Source organism: Condylura cristata, unplaced genomic scaffold (assembly GCF_000260355.1).
Source record: "Condylura cristata isolate star-nosed mole 26May11 unplaced genomic scaffold, ConCri1.0 scaffold00041, whole genome shotgun sequence".
Lineage (NCBI taxonomy): Eukaryota > Metazoa > Chordata > Mammalia > Eulipotyphla > Talpidae > Condylura > Condylura cristata.
In genome coordinates, this window is record NW_004567142.1 from 2,717,351 (window position 1) to 2,739,980 (window position 22,630).

Sequence of the window (22,630 nt, forward strand, 5' to 3'; positions counted from 1 at the left end):
CCGGGCCTGGAAAGCGCTTTATTCCATGGGGGCGTCCTGGCAGCGGGGTCATCGGGGAGCTTTCAGGAAGGGCTCATGTAGGACATCGAACAGCCGCCGGGCCTGGGGAAGGGAGAACCTGGCATTAAACCACCACTTGTGTGCCACATCTGGAGTGGGCTTTTCCTTCTCCCAGCTTTGGGGGTGCCAGGGACTGAGAGGTAGCCCAACCTGGGTGCCCCTGCTCCCGCCCTGGTCCCACACTGGCTTGAGGTTGGACTGGCCACCCCCCACCGCCTGCACCTCGGCTTTCCCCATCGATAGGAAAGACATGGTCACTTTTTTCTGAGCTATAGAGCTTTGGGGTCTGTGGTTCCTCTTATGGGGGGCTCCCTCCTGCCCACTCAGCCCTCAAGTCACTCCCAGAGCTCTCACCTTCTGGGGCCCCAGGCCAGGACACAAGGCCAGATCCTCCCTTGATGCTGCAATGAGCTGTTCCAGAGACTGAGGGAGGGCGAGAGGGTCAGGGCCCGCTCTGTCAGAGGGGAGGAGCCGGTGGGGCGCGGGGAGGCGGAAGGAAACAGGTAGGGGGCTTCCTAGAAAAGCAAGGGGGCGGAAATGCTCGATAGGGACTGGGGGGGGGGGGTGTTGTTCCTTACCCCGAAAGTAGTCAGGAGGGTCTGACTGTCCGTTTTGTTGACCGACTTCACCGTGGTGAGACACTCGCTCACCTAGAGGGGGGAGGAAGCAGAGGTTTGTGCTTCTGACTGGAAGGTCACCTCAGAGTGACCCCTCTAGCTAGCAGGTGTGGGTCACGTGGTGAGAAGAGAGGCACCTAATCTTGAGAAGACTAGGCCCTGGGTTTAAACGCAAGGCCTGCTCCCTGTGCGACCCGGGCCTGACCTCTCAGGACCTCGTTTCAGGTACATGGGGTCCCAGTGATGCAGTAGTCCCCCTTATTCATGGAGAATATGCTCTGAGACCCCCAGCAGATGCCCCAGGGATACTCTTCCCCAGTACCAGCTGCGAGGAAGGTTAATTCGCATCGCACACCGGCTGTGAATGTGGGCATTTGCTCACGCTGTCTTGCTTCTTGTGGTATTTCTGGAACTTGGGCAACTGCGGGCAGGGAAGGGGAACCCCTGGAGGGACTAATGCACCCCCTCGGGTGGCGTGGGCACTGCCGGCGCAGTGGGCGACTAAACCTCTGATGGCACCAAGGGGCCTGGGCATTGGCTGCCTCCATCCAGGCCCCGGTGTTGCCAGCTCCCAGCTGAGGGGCTGGGCAAGCTGCCGCCCTCCCTCCCCATCACATGGGAGTTTTCAGAGTTGGGGGGTGGGGGGGGGCGCTGTGAACTAGGCTGTTGAGGTGATGCGCCAGCAGGACGTTACATTTACACCCTTGGGAGCTGCTGACACAGGCCCGTCTGTCCAGCGGCCTCAGCTGTGTCCCCTGACCTCAGAAGCCCCAGGAAACACATCGAAGGCTGGGGCCAGTGCTCTCCTGGGACCCCTGAGTCCACCTTCACTCACCAGCTGCCCCCGAGGCCTGCAGTGATGGGTAGGGCTTGACCTGGCCTGGGGGCCAGGAGGGACTCCCAGTTTGAGAGCATCAGAGCAGAGATGTGAAAGATGGGGTTCCAGTAGAGGGAGCAGAACACAGGCGAGGAGGGGCTGGGCCCGGGAGGGCAGGTGGGGGCAGGCGGGAGAAGGTGGTGAGGGCAGGGCTCCCCGAGGCAGAGCTGGAGCGGGCAGGAGCCGGTCTGCTTAGGAAAAGCCCCCAGCTGCCCTGGGGTGGAAGAGGGGAGGCGGGAGGCTGAGGGTGGGCTGGGGCATGACCTGAGATCAGAACTGGCTCAAGCCTCCCAGGAGGGAAGTGGGGAGCAGCGCAGCAAGGAAGCAAGGTGGCTCACCCGGGAGACGAAGTCCTGGTCCAGCTTCTCCATCAGGAGGTCTGCGGGCTTCTGCTCATAGGCCTTGTAGGTCTCCAGGTAGTGCGCGGCCTCCTCGGGGCTGGAGTGAGGCAGCGGGGGGGGGGGGGGGGGGTGGGGGTCAGTTTTCCATTCACTTCACTTACAGTAGCAGTAACTGCTGACCCTCAAAACCCCAAACTTGAATATACACAAAAATGTGGGAACCCCTGCAGGGCAAATCCTCACACATCTCTTCTGCCCAAGGACCAGGTTGGGAGCTTGACCCAGTGGGTTCAGGACCCACTACCCGCCTGCACGACCCTGGGCAGTGACCTCTGGGACAGCTTCCTCATCGTAAAGTGGGGTGGATGGGAGCGCCGGGATGATTCCGTGAGTCATCACCCCTCTAAATGCTCTGAACCCGGCCTGGCACTTGGGTGTCTAAGAAACACTAGCTATTCTGTAAGGAAGTTGGTGCCTGGGTCTGGAAGGGAGAACACTGGCAACAGTTTATTTTCCTAGCCACGGGCAGACAACCGCCTGAGGCATGCAGCATCCCACCACCAAGAAAAAAGGGGCTTTTTGGGCCTCCCAAGTGGCTAGGGGTTAAGTCAGCCTTCGACCTTGATGGACCCTGATGGCCTGAATTCGGCCCAGCCAGGGGGCGACCACATGGTGCGGCAGACCTCTCCTGCCTCCCCGCTGCTCCCTTCCTTCTGATTCAGTCGATCTGCCTGTTCTGCTCCTCACTCTGTCTCCGGTGAAGCCTCTCACGCCTCACACCTCTGGCCTGTACCCCAGTTCTACACACATAAAAAGGGGGCTTTTACTATTGCTCAACTTCAAAGGAAAAGCTATGGGCACTGATTGCTGAATCTAACAGCTGACAGGATTTACTAATGGCTGGTAATTTTCACATTAGGCACTATTTTTTTGGAGCATGTCATTAACTGTCTCAAAGGCAGCTGAAATTACTCATAAAAGGGCGTCTGTGGGGTGCAGGGCAAAGGAACTCAACGTTTATTGGAAATGGTGGGCCTTTTTTCTCCTTAGAACTTAAGAATAATGAGTGAAGTCAAAGTAAATAAAGTATTTGTCTGGAGGCATCTTCTGAGACTTCGATATCCAGCCAGTAAGTCATGTTGGTTGATGAAACGACAATTTCTAGTCTGAAAAGATAGACTCGTCTTCCTAAATTTACTTTTTTCCGGGAGACAGACCATGGCACAGCTGATGTGACAAGGATGGAGAACTGTTCTGGATACCCCGAGTTAGCACCCTAGCACCCCACGGCCAGCTCCCTGATCTGCTTTGATTTTTGCCCTCTGCAATATAACCAGATGCCTTTCCATATCAGCTGGCATTTCTGACCTCTTTTACTTAATGACTGCAAACTGTGCCACAGCTTGTATGGGAAGACACAGAATTCCCCAGGTATGGGCCTGGCTGTGTATCAGCCACTGTCCTAAACCAATGGCAGAAGATTCTGAACTGCCTGAGAGATCCCATATCACTATACAGAAGACCAGAGGGGTTGAGACATGCACTCACGATCACAAAGCCAGAGGAGAGGGAGGGGAGGAGACAGCAGCCTCAGTGGGTCTGACCCCCGCAGATGCTCTCCACTATGCTGCTTCACATAAAGTACGAGTAGTCTTTACACTTGCTTTTGCTTCTGTTTCACCATACAACTAATGAATAAATAGTCGTTTCTGAGTAGTCAAACAGTACAGAGATGCACCCTCAGAAAGGACAGTGTTATAAATACATTTCTCCTTGGACCTAAAACTTCATTCTTGGGATTCAGGGCAGAGGTAGACATGTTGCTGGTAACAGCAGAAGACTGAAAATGCCCAAGTAACCACCCACTAAGGGGTCCTGATCCGGTGCATCCAGAGTGGAATATTATGAAGCTGGAAAAAAGGTGGACCCAGACAATGAATTCAGTGACAATACAATGAGTAGTCAAATCATGAAAAGTCATGGAGTCACCTCAAAGCACAATGAAAGAAGCCAATCTTTCACTTGGCCAGAGAGGATGAAACCATGCAAGACAAGTGAAGAAATATGTAGGTGGAATGAATTACTCAGCCAGATTTGATGTCTAACTCCTTAGTGCCTAGTGTGGTCCAGGGAATGCGAGCTACATTACCCTGTAAGATATTATGATCCTACTTTACAGCTGAAGACACTGAGGCCCAGAGAGGCAGTGCCCAAAGGGAGTTTGTGGGAGAAGAGAAGGGCTGGGATAGGGGAAGGAGCAAATAGAGCCCACAGTGGGCACCACGGACATCTCCATCTCACCTCCAGGCAAGGATCAGGGTGCAATCGGCCAGGATACACATCTTAGCTAGCTCCTTGAGGGCCTGCTGAGGATCTTTCTGGGTAGAGAAGAAAATCAGAATGAGGCATCTGGGCAAAAGCAAGAAATTATAGCCCTAAAAACATACTAGTACAGGATACCAAGGGCCCTTCGCTTCAGCAAATCTCCCTAAGCCCCTATGGGTGCCCAGCCGACACAGAGTGGCAACCCAGAGACCAACACTGGCTCTGCCTTCCCAGGGCTCAGTCTGATAAGGCGGACAGACCCACCCCCAGACGACAATGACCGGAGTGGCCAGAGCTGACGTGAGGGAGCCAGCGCGGTGTCTGCCCTTCTTGGAGCAGGGAGGGAGAGCTTCCTGGAGGAGGAAACATTAAGCCAGGACCTGAAGGAGGGTGAGGAAGGAAGGCAGCAAAAGAGCAGAAACTCTAGACACAGGGACCAACGTGAATGGGAGGGAAAAGTGCTGGCGGAATTGCAGTTCCCCATTATGGGATGTCAGATGTGAAATGAAAGCGTGGCCAGGGGAAACCAAGAGATGAGCCCAGGAAGCTGGGTGGGGTCGAGCCACGGCCACACAGGGTCTCACAGACTACAGAGGCCCTGGGGAGCCGCAGAGGGCTCTGGCATCCTGGCTGGGCCTTAGAAGACCCCTCTAGCTGCTGGGACATGGGGAGCAGAGGCTGGAGGCCATGACACAAGGGAAGGGGCTGGGGCCAAGACCCGGCCAAGGGGCTGAAACCAAGCCAGACAATTCACGAAATGTGGATGGCAGAGGGCGGGGACAGCTGAGGTGTGGAGAAGGTGTTGAGTAACTGCAAACACAGGGTGTCGGCCTCCTCTGTGACAAATGGCCCGCTTTCTCTGGGAAGGAACCCCCCAGTCCATTTTCCCAGCTCCAGGCCAGTGCTCCCCATTTCAGGATGGGGCCTCGGGGCCCCTCCCTGCTTACCACGTCCACCTGGACGAGCAGGACCCGCAGGTTGAAGTTCTTGCCCAGGCTCTGCAGCCGCTCGTGTATGTAGTCTGGGTGGAGGTTGTGGTAGCGGAGGCTGGGGCAGGGAGAGGCGGGGTTGAGGGGCCTCAGTCTCCCCCAGGCCCCAGGAGGCCTTATTCACTCTCTGGAAGTGAGAGAGTGTGGACAGCACAGGTGCACAGCCTGGCCAGCATCTGAGGCCTGGAGAGGCTAAGTGACCCGCCAAGGTCGCCCTAAGGAGGGGCACAGAGCCCTGCAGTGAGGGCTGCTGCTCCGGCTCCCGCTGGGTGGACCTGGCTTCTTTGCTGAGGAGAGGAGATCTGGGCTTCAGGAATGAGACCCCAGAGCGCATGGGCCAGGCAATGCTGCGCAGTTTGGTCTCGGGGAGCAAGGCCCTTCCCCTGCCTCTGCTCGGGCCTCACAGGGAGCTGCCTGGGAAGGGGTACGGTGGCGTCCCCACCTGGGGGCCAGGGAGCATCTCCACAGCAGCGACCAGCGCCTGTGGGACCTCGCTCAAGTGGGTGGAGTGTGGAGACTGTGGTTCCGGTCAACTCTAGTCCGGATGCCGGGATGAGCGACCCAGCCCCTCCTCCCTCAGACCCCAAAGTCCAGGCCTTAGCCTGGACTTTGGCGCTGGGCTCCCCAGCCGGACCCTTCCTCCCACACAGCCTCAGGCCTGGCCCTGGAGCCAGCAGGTGTCCTCTAAAGTGGCCCACAGCATGGAGCACAGCCCTCTGGGCAGGGAGGGCAGCCCCGGAGCTCACCTGAGGAAGAGGGCACAGGTGCTCTGGCCCAGCACGTAGTCAGGAAGCACGTCGCCAAACTCCCAGGGCACACTGCGCACGAACTTCAGCACGGGGTTGCCCCTCTGGGGAGGGAGGAAGGGCAGAGGCAGACTAGAGGCGGCCGCCACCCCTCCTCACCCTCAAGCTCTCCTCCCTCCTCCTGCCTTGCGCCTGGGTCTTCTCCAGCTGCACTCTGTTCCTGGGAAGCCTGGAATGTCGTCCACTGGAGGGCCATGGCCGGGCCCTCCCCCACCCCGGGCCTGCACGGATGATGACAGCCCGCCCGTTCCTGGCACAGAGCGCCCGAGATGCCTGTCTCTTCCTGCGTGGTGGGAGCGCCAGCAGCGCCTCTGGCCCTGACGTCTGTCTGACCCCCGCCCTGCTGCCGGGCTCCTGAAAGTCTTATGAGCCGCTGATAAGCCCACTAGGAGGAACGCCTGCTCACTGACGCCACGCTGGTCAGGCTCCTGGGTGGGGGCTGGTCACCAGAAAGACCGATTCAGGTGGAGGAATTGGCCAGCCCTGCCTGCCACCCTCCAGGGGAGAGCCAGGGAGAGTTAGGACATGACAGTGAGGAGGCCTCCCTGAAATCCAAGTGGGGGGTTCAGGGAGCTTCCAGATGGCGGAACGCATCCTCAGCAGGAGGGGCTGCACCTCAACTCCATGGAGACTGAGTCCCTGCCTTCGGGACTCTCCCAGACGTCACCCTATGAATCTCTTCATCTGGGTGATCGGTCTCCTGTGTCACGTCCCTTAACAAGCTGCTAAGTTAAGGGCAGTGTCTGGGTCCTGTGAACAGCTCTGGCAAATGAACGGAACACAAGGAGGGGTGGCAAGAACCTCCATTCTGGGAAGCATGTGTTTTGCAGGAGGAGTCTTGTGGGACCGAGCCCTGAACCCAGAGCCTCTGACCTGATCCAAGAGGACAGTGTCAGAACCCAGTTCAACTGCAGAACACCAGCTGCTGTCACAGAGAGCGGCCTGGTGTGGAGAAAACCCTCCACATGTTGGTGACAGAAGTGAAGACGACGCGGGACACACACCGGGGGAGGAGCTGGGTTTTCCCTACGCAGACAAAGGGGGGAAATGGGGCTTTTTTCCCTTTACAAAGACACAGATGGGTTCACGCGCCTGAGAGCTCACAGCAACGCAGCTCCCTGGGAGAAGTCACCCCCAGGCCTGAGTTTAATGGCTTTGGAATGAATGAACAAACCTGAGGACAAGATGCAGCCCTCAGTCTCACCCTCGGCTTGAAGAGTCGGGTGTGATGGACCAAATGTTTCCTAAAAATTGGTATGTTGAAACCCTACCCCAGATGTGACGGCGCTGGGAGGGGCGGGGAGGGGATCCACCGTGAGGGCAGGCCTCGTGGGTGGGATGAGCGTCCTCGTGCAAGAGGCCCTAAGGCACCCCCCTCTACCAGGTGGGTACACCTAAGCCAGGAGGGGAGTTCTCATTAGATCCAAATTTGCAAATCTGCAGGTGCGTTAGTCTTGGATTTTCCAGCCTCAGGAACTGAGAGAGATACATTTCTTTGACAAGGAGATGGAGAAAGAAGACCCCTTACATGCAGACATTACGGAAAGTGGTCTGGACCCTCCTCAAGACTCTGAAAAGGGGGCTTCCCTGGTGGTGCAAGGGGTTAAGTCTCAGCACTAGGAGGCTACTGCCACCACTGCAGCGCGAGTTCGATCCCTGCCCCAGATGTGATCCACATGGCGCCGCAGACCTCTCCTGTCTCCCCGCTGCTTCCCTCAGCAGCGTATTTCAGTCCATCTGCCTGTTCTGCTCCCCACTCTGTCTCTGGTGAGTCCTCTTACCCCCCACACCTCTGACCTGTACTCCATCTTTAAAAAAAATGTTTTTAGTTTTAAAAAAGATACTGAAGTGTTAGAACCACAATGTGATCCAGGAATCCCACTCCTGGGCCTCTGTCCTAAAAGCTAAACCATCACCTGGAATCGGAAGGTCCAGATGTTCACTGCGGCAGAACTTCCGCCAGCAGAGAAACAAAAACAGCCTAAGCGCCCACTGGTGACTGCGTGGGCCCAGAAGCCGTGGCCTAGCCACACCACGGGATGAAAGCCAGCTACGAGGATAAACTAATGTTGCCATCTGCCACAAAACTTGAGGGGAGTGTGGGAAAGGCAACTAGTCGGAAAGATAAAGCCAGATATGGGACTATCTCTCTTACAGGTGCCATATGAGGAAGTAAACACAGTGAAGCAAACCGACACAGACATGGACACTGATAACGGAATCGAGGTCACGGGAGCCAAAGGGGGTGGGCAGGAGAGTAAGGGAATACTGGGGGGTGGTGGCTGTTTTGATTTGCTTTCGATGTTTTGCATTTTCCCTCTTTGCTTTTTCATTCAAATTAAAAAAGAAATATAACTAAGAAAGAAACTTCTGTTGGTCAGGACACCTAGTCCACGTATGCTTGCTACAGCAGCTCCCCGGAACTGAGACACCGGCCCTGCGCAACCCACACGTGGCAGCTGTCGCATGACTGGATGAGTGGAGTGGCCAGCACGCCGTTGAGGGCGCAACAGCCAGAACCCCCTTCCCACTGCCCACTGCCCACCACCCAGTCACGCCCACACACTCCTTCCCTCAAAGCTCAGCCGCCCCGCCCCTTCTCCACCTCTGCCCCCACTTCACCTGCCGGGGGCTCACAATGATGCTGTTGGATTTTGCCCCCACTTTGGGGGCCGGTTTGGGGGTCTCCTCTGCCAGGGGCTCTGGCCCCGTGGGGCAGGTAGCTGCAGCCCCTCCAGGAGGCCCCGAGATGGCATACTCAGCGTAGCTCTGAGGGTCTGGCTGCGGCAAGCTGTCTGCGGTGGGAAGGCTGCGTGCAGACTTGAATAAGGGCTTGGCCTGTGGGGAGAGAGGGAAACACCCAAAATGTGAATCTAACTCCTCCTCACCTCCTGGCCCCCTGCCCGGGTGCAGCCGGCCCCTGCCTGCCTCTCTCTCTGACCACTGCCATCACCTCACCCTGCTTCGGCCTCACTCCCTCACTCCTCAGTCTGTTCTTCATCCTAAGTAGCCTGAGTTGGCTCCTGCCTCAGAGTAACCAGAGCAGTCAGCATAGCAGGAGAGACTCCTGAAAATCTCCCTGCCCTTGCCTCAGGGACCTCACCTCCCACCCAGCCTCCACGCCATCCCTGCTTTCTCCATTCCCACTGGTCTTGCTCAAACGTGCCGGGCTCTCTCGGACCTCAGGGCCTTTGCACAACCGTTCCCTCTCCTCCCAGATGTCACCAACTCATCCCTCGCCTCTTTCATATTTGTGCCAGGATGTCACCTCCTCAGAGGGGTCCTCCCTTGACCTCACTAGCAAAGGTAAGGCCTCTCCTCACCACACCCTACATGGTTGATGGCTGCTGGCAGCTGGTAGAGATATGTGTTGCTTAATGACACGTTCTGAGAACTGCATCTCTGAGCGATTTCGTCATCGTGCTAATGTCGTAGAGTGCAGTTATGCAAACATAGATAGCAGAGCCACACGGGTTAGCCTGCTGGGACGCCACATATAGGAGCTGTTGGTGACAGCAAGGCCCTGAGGGAGACCTGACTACTCAGCACCAGTCAAGCCGTCTTCCTGGGGAAGGAGACCTCAGCATTGCCAGAGCCTCTGATTTACTGAAAAATGGCAAAAATGCAGACTTCTTTTTAATTGCAAAATATTCTAATGCTTAAATGTCAGCAATCAACTATTTCCTTCCAAAAACCAAGGTTCTGCCCCATAAAATACACCCCAGCCACTCACTGGCCGCCACTGTGGAGCCTTAGCCCTCTTAGAAGCACCCTGACATTTTACAGACGAGCTGGGGCACTGTTACCCCAAGGTGACCCTCGCCTCACATTTCCTAACCCACACTGGGGCTCCCCATCTCCTAGCCCTACCCCGGGAGGCGGGACCGCATCCTCGTCCAAGGGAATGATGAATTTCTTTCGTGTGGGCGGCCCTGCCGGCTGGACTCCATCTCCGTCCATGCCGAGGTTCTTCTGGAACCTGAAAATAAAGCGTGGCGGTAGCGAGTGAGTTCGGTGTCTGCATTCCCATCGCTCCCAAAAGGAACCCCTTGCTCACAGCTTCCCCCACGCCCCCCCCAAAATGCCGTGCTTCCACACGTCCCTTGCAAAATAAAGCCCCGCCCCAGTCGCACCTGCACCTACGGCTCCTCCCGCCCCTTAGCAGCCGCAGGTCCCATTCCCCACGCCCGCTTGGGTTTGCCGGCCCAGCCGGTCCCCAGCCCCGAACCTCCGTCCGCTCCGCCCCCAGGGCGCGCACCAGGAAGCCCTCCCCTCGCTCCAACTCGAGATGCTGCAACGTGGTTGGCTTTCGCTCCTGCCAATCGCCACACGGTCAACTGCCCCTCTCGCCAAAGCCTAGATGGCTCCGCGCGGCGACCAGGTAACTGCCTCCTCGCCCCTCGGACGCCGGGAAGACCAGAGGGGGAATCGAGGCGGCCACCGCCGGCGCGGCCAGCGCGGCCCCAGACTTGCCGCACTTCCGGCCTCTCTAGCTCTCCGGTCCGCCCCTACCGTTTCCCAGCGGGGTAGAGCGTAGAGCCGGGCGGTCCCCGCGCAGCTCTCTATGGTCCTGGAGGACCGCCCAGGCATGGGTTGGAGAGAGCGGTGAGTCCACCCACCAGCCAGCGCTTCTCTACCTGTTAACCCGGTCAATTCCAAGGCCTTTTCTGGGCACGGTTCGCGTCCCCTGGCTCTAGGCAGGGCTCAGTGGAGAAGAGATGGCTCAAACTAGGTCTTTTTTCAGTACCGTTTGGGTTTCTTTTTAAGGTTTTTTTGTTTTTTTGTTTTTTTTTAATGCATACAGAACTGGAGTACAGATGCAGGGGCCGTGAGAGAATTCACCGGAGACTGAATGGGGACCAGAACAGGCAGCTTGACACACACTGCTGAGGAAAGCAGAGGGCGAGACAGGAGAGGTCTGCCACGCCATGTGGGCCACTTCCCTGGCCGGGGATCCCACTAAGGCTGAACTGGCCTCGGAGCTTCCTGGTGCTGCGCTTTATAACGTTGCGCCACCAGGGAGGGCTCCCGTTTGGGGTTTGAATCCCAGTTGTGCCACAGACCTGGTCTCAGTTTTCCCATTGATTAATCCTTTCCGTACCTATTCCCCCAAGCGCCTCTGCTGTTAGGGCTGGTGCTGGTCAGGGGGGCCCAACGATAGTGCCCCGCTGACCTCACAGCCCAAAGGGGGAGAGAGACCCCCTTCTCAAACAGTGATGACCCAGAAGGAGCGATGCCCTCTGGGGTCTTCTATCTGAGCACCGAGGGGAGGGGCCGGGAAGGGGGCCCTTTGGGACTGGGCTACCGAACAGCCCGAGGGTTGGGAAGGGCTTCCTGGAGGAATGGTCATCGAACTGAGACCGGGTTGATGAGTTAGCATTAGTCATTTCCTGAAAGGACAGTATCACACTGTTCTAACTTGGAACTCTGATTACTAAAGAGAGAGAACATCTTTTTGTGAGTTTATTGGTCGTATATATTTTGTCTTCTGTGAATTGCTTGCTCATATCCTTTGTTCATTTTTTTAATGGGGCTGTATGCCTTTTTGATTACTATTAATTTGTGGAAGTCCTTTATGAATTGCAATTCTAATTCTTAGTCAGTTACATAGATTCCAAACATCTCCTCCTAGTTTGTATTTGTATATTAACTTTGTGTACACTTTCTCTATGTGTAACATCCCACCTTCATGTTCCAATTTCCATAGACACGCAGGTCTATTTCTGACATTTGTTTACTTGGTCTCTACATCTGTTCCTTATGCCCAGCCATACTGCTTATTTTGATATGTTTTGTTATCAGGCAAATCCCCCCTGTTCCGTTTCAAAACATTCTTGTACATTTCCTCCTCTAGATGGATTTTACCAACTGTTTCCCAGTTCTGTGAAAAATACTAGAGGGACTGAGACTGGAATTGTGTGGAGCTGATGAATGTATTCCAGAAATACTGACATCTTTTCCGTACTTATGTTGTCTCTCTCCACAGATTCCAGATTTCCTTAGGAACTCACTGTGGAAGACTTTTTGGAATTAATCTTTATATCTGTGATTGATTCATGAATACATTTCTGTATTATTCTCCTGTAACAGAGGACCAGACACTGAGTAGCTGAAAGAACAGAAATGTATTCTCTCACTGTTCTGGACTTTCTACCAAGGTGATGTCAGGGCCGTGCTGTGAAGTTGGCCGGGAGGCACTGCTCCAGGGTCCTCTCCCAGACGCTGGCACACGTGGGCACTGGCTAGTTGGGGCTTCCTCTGTGTCCAGTTCCCCATTTCACAAGGCTGCCTGGATAAGGGCTGGCGCTACAGACCTCGCCTTAACCTGGTGATCTCAGTAAATACCTCATTCCCAATCACGTGCGGAAGTACTAGGGCTTAGGACATCAGACTATCTCTTCCAGGAGGAACAAGATTCAAGCCATAATAATTTCTGTTCCTTTTTATAACCTTCCTTCTGAGTTCATTTTAGTTCTCACCAGTGTGTACTATCGTCTAAGTCTGTCCAAGACCACTGAGGGTTAGAACTTTGAGTCTGACTCACTTATTTTTAAAAAGATTTTATTTATTTAGTTCCTCCCCGATGGCACAGTGGGTTGAAGCACAGCACTAGGAAGCTCTCCACAGCCACTGCAGCATGAGTTCAATCCCCAGCCAGGGAAGTGACCGACATGGTGCAGCAGACCTCTCCTGTCTCCCCACTGCTCCCCTCAGCAGTGTGTTTCAGTTAATCCCCCTTTTCTGTTCCCCACTCTGTCTCTGGTGAATCCTCTCACCCTACCTCGCACCTCTGGCCTATACCCCACTTCTTGTATGCATACATAACTAACTCTTAAAAAAAAAACACTACACAGAGAAAGAAATTACAAGATACAAAAGATGGGACTCCCTGGTGGTGCAAGGGGTTAAGTGCAGTTCTGTGAAGCTATCGGCAGCCACTGCAGTTCTATCCCTGCCAGAGAGTGACCCACATGGCACAGCAGACTCTCCTGTCCCCCTGCTGCTCCCCTCAGCAGTGGATTTCAGTGGAGCTGCCTGTTCTCCTCCCCACTCTGTCCTCTCACCTCCTGCACCTCTGGACTACACCACAATAGTATGCGTTAAAAAAAGAAAAATAAATCTTAAAAAAATACCTAGCAGACAACTAGATAACAGAAAATACTCCCACAACACCATGAAGTAGGGAAAGAAGCAAAAAATACACAAAAGTTTCAGGCCGCCATACTATGAGGAATACTATGAAGACAGAAGAGGAAGACAAAACGCCGTCAAGTGGGAGATGGGGCTGGGGCCACACCAGCGCAGGGCAGGACCCCTCTCTAGATGATAATAAATATTACCATCGGGGAGCACCATTAAAATAGACTGGGCACTTACTAGGCCCTAAGGTCTCATAATAACCTGCCCCTCAGGTATCAGTAGTTCATTTGACAGATGCGGGCGCAGAGGGCACAGAGGAAGACAAAACTGATAAAGTGGCTCCGACTGCAAAGGAGGAAGCATTTCAAGGCGGCCAAACTCGGCTGACTCAGTTTCTCTAGTGGGTACAGAATTGCCCAACAGGCCTGCAGCTCGTGCCTTTTCCGCCAGGGGGCGGTGGCGCACCACAAGTGGATTTGGGGTGCCCAGGGCTGCTCCGCCTTAAGTTCCCGGGTGCAACTCAGCCGTGGCGGCCGGCCGCCCCTTCGCACCCACCGATCGGTTCTGTGCCGCAGGCCAGCGGCCGAGGCCCCGCCAACTGCGGTTAACGTAGCGCTGAGGGCGCTAAGCGGGGCAGCGAGATGCCCTCGATTCTCCAGTATTTCCAAGTTGAACTGCTGACTCGGCTCCAAATCGGTACTTTCAGGTTCGGGATTCAAATTTCGATCCCCGAGGTGTGAGTCCGAATCTCCGGTGCTCCGCACTCGGGCTCCGCGTCCAGCTCCGGCCCCTGCGCCTCGCTGCAAACCTTGCCCTGACCCCGCTCCCGGACCGGGCGCGGGGGCGCTGCGGGGCCGGGGCACGAGTGCGCCCAGGGGCGCAGGCCGGGGGTGGGGGGCGGCGGGTCCAAGGGGCTGTCAGCGAGGGCGCGGCGGGGTGCGGGCCGTGGTGACCAGGGCGGCGTCCCCACCCGCCTCTAAACTTAGCTGCGGTGACGCGCGGCCCGGCGCTGGCTGCGGGCTGGGGACGCAGGGGGGCCCGAGCCGAGGGGAGGCGGCTCCGCTCCGCGAGCCTCTATTTATAGCGCCCCACGCCCGAAATAGCGCGGAGCCGAGCGGCCGGGATGACGCGGGAGCCGCCGGGGGCTGACTCACCCGGGCCCGAGCGCCGGCCCCCGGATGGGGCGCCGAGGAGGCTCCCGGCCCGGCCCGCGCCCTCCGGACAGCTCTCTACCGGGGCGTCGCGGGTTTCCACCGGTCACCTTGCGTAGACATTCAGCAAAGAGAAGGGTCTGCAGCAGGAGAGACGGTGGCTAGAACGCAGGCGGGACTTCCCTGGGCGTCCAGCGTGGAGAAACTAACTTTCTGTGAGAGGAATTGGGAACGGAGGGCGGGGGGTGGCGGGGGGCTGGAGAACCAGGCTCCTGGGCTCAGCAACAGGTCTGGGGTGTTTTTGGGGCACTAGAATGGGCGCGACAACCCGGACAGTGCATGTTCCTCTTGACTCCTCCAGGGCTGTTCCCACCCCCTCGAGTGCCTTTCTCTGCCTCCCCCGTCTTCAGAACTCCCACTTTCAGGAGACTTGTTTGGTGTCAAGCACAACTGCTCACACACGAAAACTGACTCACTTGGCCTGGGAGCCCCCCCGTGGGCAGAGCGAGGGCCTGTGCAGTCATCACTGAGTCCGGCCAGCACAAGTGAGGCTCAGGAGGAATTACTTGTTCCGTGTATTGATACATTGGTGATTAAATACCATGACGCTGCCCAAGAACCCTGGGAGGGTGGCGCTTTTATCTCAGTCGTCAGTCAGAGGTGAAGAAAGAAAGGCTCTGGAAGGATCAAAACCAGGGGTCTCCCCCGGCTCTGGACAGAGGGCACCTGACCCCAGAGGCATTCACTCCCCAGAGCACCCGAAGGGAGGGGGTGATTCTCAAAGTGCAGTCTGCAGAACCCCAAGGAGTTCCCCAACACTGTTGCAAGAAACCAGTGAGGCCAAAATTCTCATAGTAACACAAAGGCACCTGATTCTCCACTCTCTTTCCTGAAATCTTGCACATCACAGCACACCCCACACAGAAACAGGCGTGCAAATCCAGGTATCCGGTGTTGAGCCAGCTACGAATGGGATCGGCAAAAATGTACAACCAAGCTCCCTAACATTTTTTTGTTTTGGAAAATATGACTCCTTCTCATTAAAAATACATGACTTCTGTGAACTTGAAGTTGGTTTGTTATTGCCTTTTTTCCGCACATAGAAGAACTGGGGTTTGTAAGCTAGAGGTGAGGGGGTTAGAGGACTCACCACAGACAGTGGGGAGCAGAAAAGGCAGCTGGACTGAGATCCACTGCTGAGGGGAGCAGCAGGGGGACAGGAGAGGCCTGTTGCACTCTGGGTCACTCCCTGGTTGGGTATCGGACTTGTGCTGCAGTAGCTGTGGAAAGCTTCATAGTGCTGCACTTTAACCTGTTGTGCCACCAGGGAGGTCCCCGGTTATTATTTTAAATGCATCAAGAACTCGTATTAAATCTGCTGTTTTAAATTTTGAATACTGGTAGAATACACATCATCAACAACAACTTTGTGGGGGCCTCAATAGTTTTTATTTCTCCTTTTTCTCCATAATTTTTAAGAGTATAAGGTGTCCTTACATCAAAAAAGGTTTAAGAGCCACTGAACTAACAATCACAGCCTGAAGAGGTGAGTGTGAGGCACCACATTTTAAAAGACTTGTTTATGTATGCATACAGAACTGGGGTACAGGCCAGAGGTGCAGGGGTGGTGAGACGACTCACCAGAGACAGAGTGGGGAGCAGAACAGACTGACTGATGAAGTACACTGCTGAGGGGAGCAGCGGGCGGGTCAGGAGAGGTCTGCCGCGCCATGTGGGTCACTCCCTGACCGGGGATCGAACTCAGGCCACAGTGGCTGTGCCAGCTGTGTAGAGCTGCGCTTTAGCCCTGTGCTCCACCAGGGAGAGCCCTTTTAATTGGGGTAGATAATAGGAGGGCAGGCGAAATTTTTCTATCAAAGGAGCATTTCAGACCCCAAAACGTAAACCTCTTAGAAAGTGTCTTGCTTTCTACATGGTATAAGTTCCATAAGTAATTATTTAACAAATGAATTCAGGAACCAAAATTTTTTAATTCCCATTAGAATTGACTCACGGTGTCCTAGAACAAACCAGTAAGAAACAGAGCAGTATTTAAAATATCACCTAGAAAGGAGGTAATAGTATTCAGAACATTCCTATAAGTTAGATGGCAAAAACAATATACCGTAGTCACAAAATAAATAATAGGCACCAGGTTAAGCTTTATTATCAAATCATATCTATGAATGATAGCAGCAAGAATCCAGTTGTGCCTCAGGAAGAAATCTGTTCCCAAGAGTCTAATCCATATACTTTCTAAAGAAATTGTGCTTTCTAGAAATCTCCTCCTTCAACAATTATTTTAAAAAGAACAGGGCCCTCCCTGGTGGTACAACATGTTAAAGAAAGCACTGTGAAGCTCTCCACAGCCACTGCAGCATGAGTTCGATCCCCAGCCAGGGAGTGACACAGAGGGCACAGCAGGCCTCTCCTGTCTCCCCACTGCTCCCCCAGTCCTGTATTTCAGTAGATCCACCTGGTGTGTTCCCAACTGTCTCTGGTGAATCCTCTCACTCCCTGCACCTCTGGCCTACACCCCAGTTCTTATATGCATTAAAAAAAAAAAACAAAACCAAGTGTCAGATTTCAATCTGGCCTTCTGAACCTTACATCTCATTCTTTTCTCATCTTGGCACATTTGCAAAGACTGTGAAGAACATGTCAAGGGACAAAGGTGACCCATTCTCAAGACCGCACAGCACAGCCTGGGAGAAACAGAGGCACAGTTAATCTTGGAAGTCCTTGATGACCTCCCCCCCCTCGAAGGTCTTACCTTGAGGGCATCACACAGACCCTGTAGCGGGCAGCTCCATTCACAGGCCTGGAAGCACCCGGGGGCAGGTAGCGGTAAGCACCTTTCACTGCAGAAGCCCTTCACTCCCTGACGGAGAGTGAAGCAGGAAAATATGAGGAAGGGTTCCAGAGCTCTGTGACTGCACACCCTAATTCCAGCAGAGAGGGTTGGGCACTCTCCCGTGAGAATCCAGAGCAGTCTGTGGGTGCTGAGAGGTGTGTCTATGCTCCCATCTTCTCTTGGGTGCCTTCTGCAGTGAGGGCGAAAAACCTTAAGGGAGTCTGCATTCTTCAGCCATTCGTGTGACTTTCTTTTGTGAAAGTCCAAATGGTAACGAAAGCTAATACTCAGGCAGCGCTGAAATGGGCCAGACCCTGTTCAAGTTGCATGTCCATTAATTCATTTAATCCTCACAAAAGTCCGATGCTGTTAAAAGGGGTGATTCTCCTTTTCAGAGCAATAAACCAAGGTGCAGAGAGGTTAAAACTGTAGCTTAGAAGTTCCAGAAGTGGGCAGCTGGTGGCTCAGCGGGTTGGAGCGCTGCACTGCGAAGCTAAGCCAAGCCGAGTCCGCCTCAGTGTGAGTTTGATTCCCCAGTTCGGAGCTGACCCACAGGGCGCGGCAGACCACTCCTGTCTCACCCGCTGCTCCCCTCAGCAGTGTACTTTGTGGATCTGCCTGTTCTGTGCCTCACTGTTTCTGGTGAATCCTCTCACCACCCCTGCACCTCTGGCTTGTATACCCCAGTTCTGTATGCATAAAGAAATAAAATCTTAAAAGTTCCAGAATTAAAAGAAAAAATTCCCAAAGTGATATTTGAACCCCTCTGAGCCTCCACCACAGCCTTGTCCTCTCCTGGCACCCCCTATCAGGCAAGGCTAGGTGAGGGCTCTGGGGAAGTCACTGCCAGACGGAAAGAAAAACTCAGCCCCTCCACCAGTGCTGTGCTGCCCTGGTCAATATGGCAGCTGCGGGCTGTGCATGGTACTTGAGAACTTATAACATGACTGGTCTGAAATGAGATGTGCCTTGAGTATAAAAGCCATGGGCTAGAGCCTTCCCTGGTGGCGCTGGGGTTGAAGTCTCAGCACTATCAAGCTATTGCCAGCCACTACATGAGTTCAATTCCCAGCCAGGGAGCTGACCTACATGGTGCAGCTCCCACCTGCTGCTCCCCTCAGCAGTGTATTTCAGTTCACCCGCCTCTTCTGTTCCCTACTCGGCCAATCCTTTCACTGCCCCCCACCTCTGGCCTATACCCCAGTTCTTCTACACATACAAAAGATGTGAAGAAAAGTCTTTTCACCTGTTTTTACTTTTTTTGGATGTGGCTCTCAGAACAATGACATCATACATGTGACTCACCTATTTCTTGTGGACAATGAGAGCCCATGGAATTTGTTATCGCTCTGTCTGGGAGGACATCCGGTGCTGGACATCCGGAGCCATTACTTCTGGGGTTCCTGAGCCCTGGGATTTCTTGTGATGTTCTGTGAGAGTCTATGCACATTCCAGCAGAGCGGCTGAGACTCATGTCCAAAAACAGGCCTCCAAAGAATGTTCTGATTAATCCAGTGAAATCTCTGCACCCCCTTGTACAAAGTAGCATTCCTCACAATAATCAGGGATAGGAAACAATCTAAAGGCTCATCAACAGAAGAGTTGATAAAATGTGGTTTCTATGTGCAATGGAATACTACTCAGCCCTAAAAAGTATACATCTACCATTTGTAACAATACAGATGAAAAGAGAAGGGATGGTTTTAAGTGAAATAAGTCAAACAGAGAAAGATAAACTCTGCTTGATTTCACTCATACTTGATCCATAAAGAAATGAAATCACGCAACAGTGAAACTCTTAGCAAGAACCAGTTACCAGGCCCTCCTTGGTGGTACAATGGATTAAAACGCAGCACTACGAGCCTAGCCGCAGCCACTTCAGCAGGGAACTGACCCACATAGCACAGCAGACCTCTCCCTCAGCAGTGTATTTTAGCAGATCCACCTGTTCTACTCCCCACCCTGTCTCTGGTGAATCCTCTCACCGCCCCTGCACCTCTGAACTGTACCCCAGTTCTGTGTGCATAAATAAATAAATATATCTTTAAAAAAAAATTACCAGCAACGAGGGAGAAGCAAGTATACCCAGGTAAAAGGGGCCGATCAGTCATCTATGGCAATAGGCAGAAACCAGATTTCTAAAAAAAATTTAAAAGAGAGGCAGACGGCCACTCACAGAGCGGATGTGATTCATGACCCTAGGTTCTCCTACAGCTGGACTTGAGAGCTTGTTTGGAGGTTCTAGAGGGAAACTGTGGCTACTCAGTGCCCTTGAAGGAAGAAGGGCCGGTCTACTCCTGGAAAACAGTCTTCATCCACTTCCACTAACTGAGCGTGCGAGGGGCTTAGGGGTGCCCACTAACAAGCCAGATGGGCTGGATCCACCTGGCCACCTGCGGGGTGACACGTCAGAACCAACTGCCCCTTGCCTCCAAAGCTAGATTTTGGGGAACGAGCAGAATGGGGAACCCACAAGACGCTGTGTGAGCCTGTACCTCTGAGAACTAGCTACACTCTAACCCCATTTAGTTCACTAAAAAAAAAAAAAAAAAAGGACTGGAGAGTAGAGGAAGTAGAAAAACAATGGGGCAATTTCTACAGAAAATCTGAAAGTATAAAAAGAGATTGAAAACAGGGTCTTCCCTGGTGGTACAACGGGTTAAAGCGCAGTACTATGAAGCTATATGCAGAAGCACAAGTTCGATCCCGGGCCAGGGAGCTGACCCACATGGTGGACAGACCTCTCCTTTCTCCCCACTGCCCCCTCAGCAGTGTACTTCATCAATCTGTCTGCCTGCTTTGCTCCCCACTCCGTCTCTGGTGAATCCTCTCACTGCCCCTGCACCTCTAACCTGCACCTTAGTTCTGTATCCATAAATAAATAAATATTTTTGTAAAAGAATTAGAAAACACTAGACATAAGAATGGAAAGCATAAAATACCTAGAAACAAAGATGGGTCAAACACTACACGACATACACTTCAGCGACATCTTTAAAGACAGAGCACCCAACGCCACAATAGCGAAGGCAAAGATAAATAGATGGGACTACATCAAGTTAAAGAGCTTCTGTACAGCAAAAGAAACATTACTAAAAACAAACAGAAAGATCACTAATTGGGAAAACATTTTCTCACACAAAAGTAGCGATAAAGGACTGATCACAAAAATATACGGAGAACTGATGAAACTCAACAAAAATAAAGTAAACAACCCCATCAAAAAATGGGCATAAGAGCTAAAAAGACACTTCTCCAAAGAGGAAATGCAGATGGCCAACAGGCATATGAAAAAATGTTCAACATCACTCGTGATAAGGGAGTGCAAATTAAAACCACAATGAGATACCACCTCACCCCAGTGAGAATGGCACATCTTCAAACAACTAGCAACAACAATTGTTGGCGAGGATGTGGAGAAAAAGGAACTCTCCTGCACTGCTGGTGGGAATGCAAACTAGTACAACCACTATGGAAAACTGTCTGGAGGTTCCTCAAGCTGCTAAACATGGAGCTTCCCTACGACCCAGCAATCCCACTCCTAGGTATCTATCCAAAAGACACAAAAACACTGATTGAAAAAGATACCTGTACCCCCATGTTTATTGCTGCTTTATTTACAATTGGAAAAACATGGAAGCAGCTCAAATGCCCAAAAGTAGATGACTGGATTAGAAAGATGTGGTACATATATACAATGGAATTACTCAGCAACCAAAAAAGAGAAACACATGTCTTTTGCAGCAACTTGGATGGAGCTGGAAAAGATCATGCTTAGTGAGATAAGCCAGAAAGAGTAAGAAAAATACCGGATGGTTTCACTCATAGCAGGAATATAATGGATCAGGCGAGAAAATAACAAAAATAATGAACAACCATATACCAGAGACATTCTGTGGGGGTGGCGTGGGGAATGGGATCAATAAGGGGGGGGGAGGGAGGGAAATGCACGGGACTAGGGTGGTGGCACAGGGGTGATTTGGTGATGGGAAACCCGCGGGGATTACAATCGAGATGGGAAAAAAAAAATGTGCAAAATGATGTAAAAATAAACTTTGTAAAAAAAAAAAAAAAAAAACAAAAAAAAAAAAAAAATTAGAAAACATGGGCCCTCCCCTGTGGCGCAACGGGTTAGGAAGCAGCACTGTAAGCTGGCCGCAGCCACTTCAGTGCGAGTTTGATCCCCAGCCCCAGAGGTGACCACATGGTGCAGACCTCTCCTGGCCCGCCCGCTGCTCCCCTCAGCAGTGTACTTCGTCATCTGCCTGTTCTGCTCCTCACTCTGTCTCTGGTGAAGCCTCTCACCCCGCCCCTGCACCTCTGGCCTGTACGCCAGTTTTGAATGCATAAAGAAATAAATCTTTTAAAAAAGAGAGAGAGAGAGAGAAGAGGTTCTTACAAAATAATAATAAAGATAATAAACCATAGGAAACAAAGGCTGTTCCAGATGCCCTCACTACGTCAGATGAAAGGCCACTTACTAGGAGGCCACTCTGTCTGTCGTTTATTTTATTCATAAATGATATTATCTGCCTCTACTGAGAATGTTATAAAACAGAAACTCACAGAGCTGAGAGGAATATTCTCATCCTCAGAGGAGCCAGGCTGCCTTTGGTCCTGGGTCCAATCCTGGTTTCAGGGAGACCCTGGGCCTCCAGGAGCCTGGCTGTCTGCACCCAGAGCTGGGGGTATTTATTCCCCTCCTCGTGGTTTCGGGGAGAACTCAAAGAGGTGGAGCCCGCAAAGATCTCAGCCCACAGTCCCCACAGGGCTCAGCTCCACCCACCAGGCTTCTGGAGACAGCTCAGTAGATGGGGAGGAGGGTGCAAGGTCTCTCAAGGAGCAGAGGGCAGACTTGGACTGTGAAGGACTAGGGTATGTTTCACTGGGTCGGGAAGAAAGGTATCCGGCAGGAGAATCCAAAAGCTGAAGGGCACTATGGAAAGTTCAAGGTTGCAATGACTTTGAGAAAGGCAAGCAGTCTGGGTACCGAGGGCAGATCCAGAGTGCCTGTGCTGGAGAGGGGGGGCTGAAGGCAGCAATGTTCTGGCCAACGGGGTCTTGTGGGTCACGGAACTGGGGCACTAGGGACCCACAGGCTCTGAGCAGGGGAAGGGCTGACAGGCAGGGCAGGGTCGCCCAGCTGCACCCCGGGGACAGTCCATGCCTCCGTGGGAAGCAGTGTGTGATGAGCAGGGGCTTTAGGGGAGTGCAGTGACTCATTCCCAAAGACTAAGCAGTGGAAAGTGTCACAACCGGTTCCTGAGACCAATTCCTACAGGGACTGGAAGGGAAACTCATCAAGACTCAGGAGTATTCAAATGCAAACTAGTTCAGGGAGCTACACAGGCTCCTTGGGAAGGTCAAGGGGTACCAGACCTTCAGTCACAGCTTGATCCAGGAGCTCAATGATGCTGTGAAGTCACTGTCCCATCTCTGGGTTCAGCGTTTCTCTGATTTTTTTTTTTTT

General features: G+C 53.2%; 1 protein-coding gene across 5 annotated transcripts in view; it reads right to left on the reverse strand.

Moving 5' to 3' along the window:
• ERCC1 (excision repair cross-complementation group 1) overlaps positions 1-22,630 on the reverse strand; it is a 24,087-nt gene continuing 1,457 nt past the window's right edge. Inside the window, exons 1-10 of one of the 5 annotated variants that reach the window (XM_012733752.1) lie at positions 10,274-10,453; positions 9,886-9,994; positions 8,653-8,853; positions 5,956-6,059; positions 5,168-5,267; positions 4,197-4,273; positions 1,893-1,992; positions 639-710; positions 415-483; positions 1-102 (exon numbers count right to left, since the gene is read on the reverse strand). In XM_012733752.1, coding sequence (XP_012589206.1) covers positions 49-102; positions 415-483; positions 639-710; positions 1,893-1,992; positions 4,197-4,273; positions 5,168-5,267; positions 5,956-6,059; positions 8,653-8,853; positions 9,886-9,975 — 867 coding nt within the window. In that variant the 5' untranslated portion in view covers positions 9,976-9,994; positions 10,274-10,453 and the 3' untranslated portion in view covers positions 1-48. The other 4 variants (XM_004694197.2, XM_012733749.1, XM_012733748.1 and 1 more) reach the window with 4 other exon arrangements.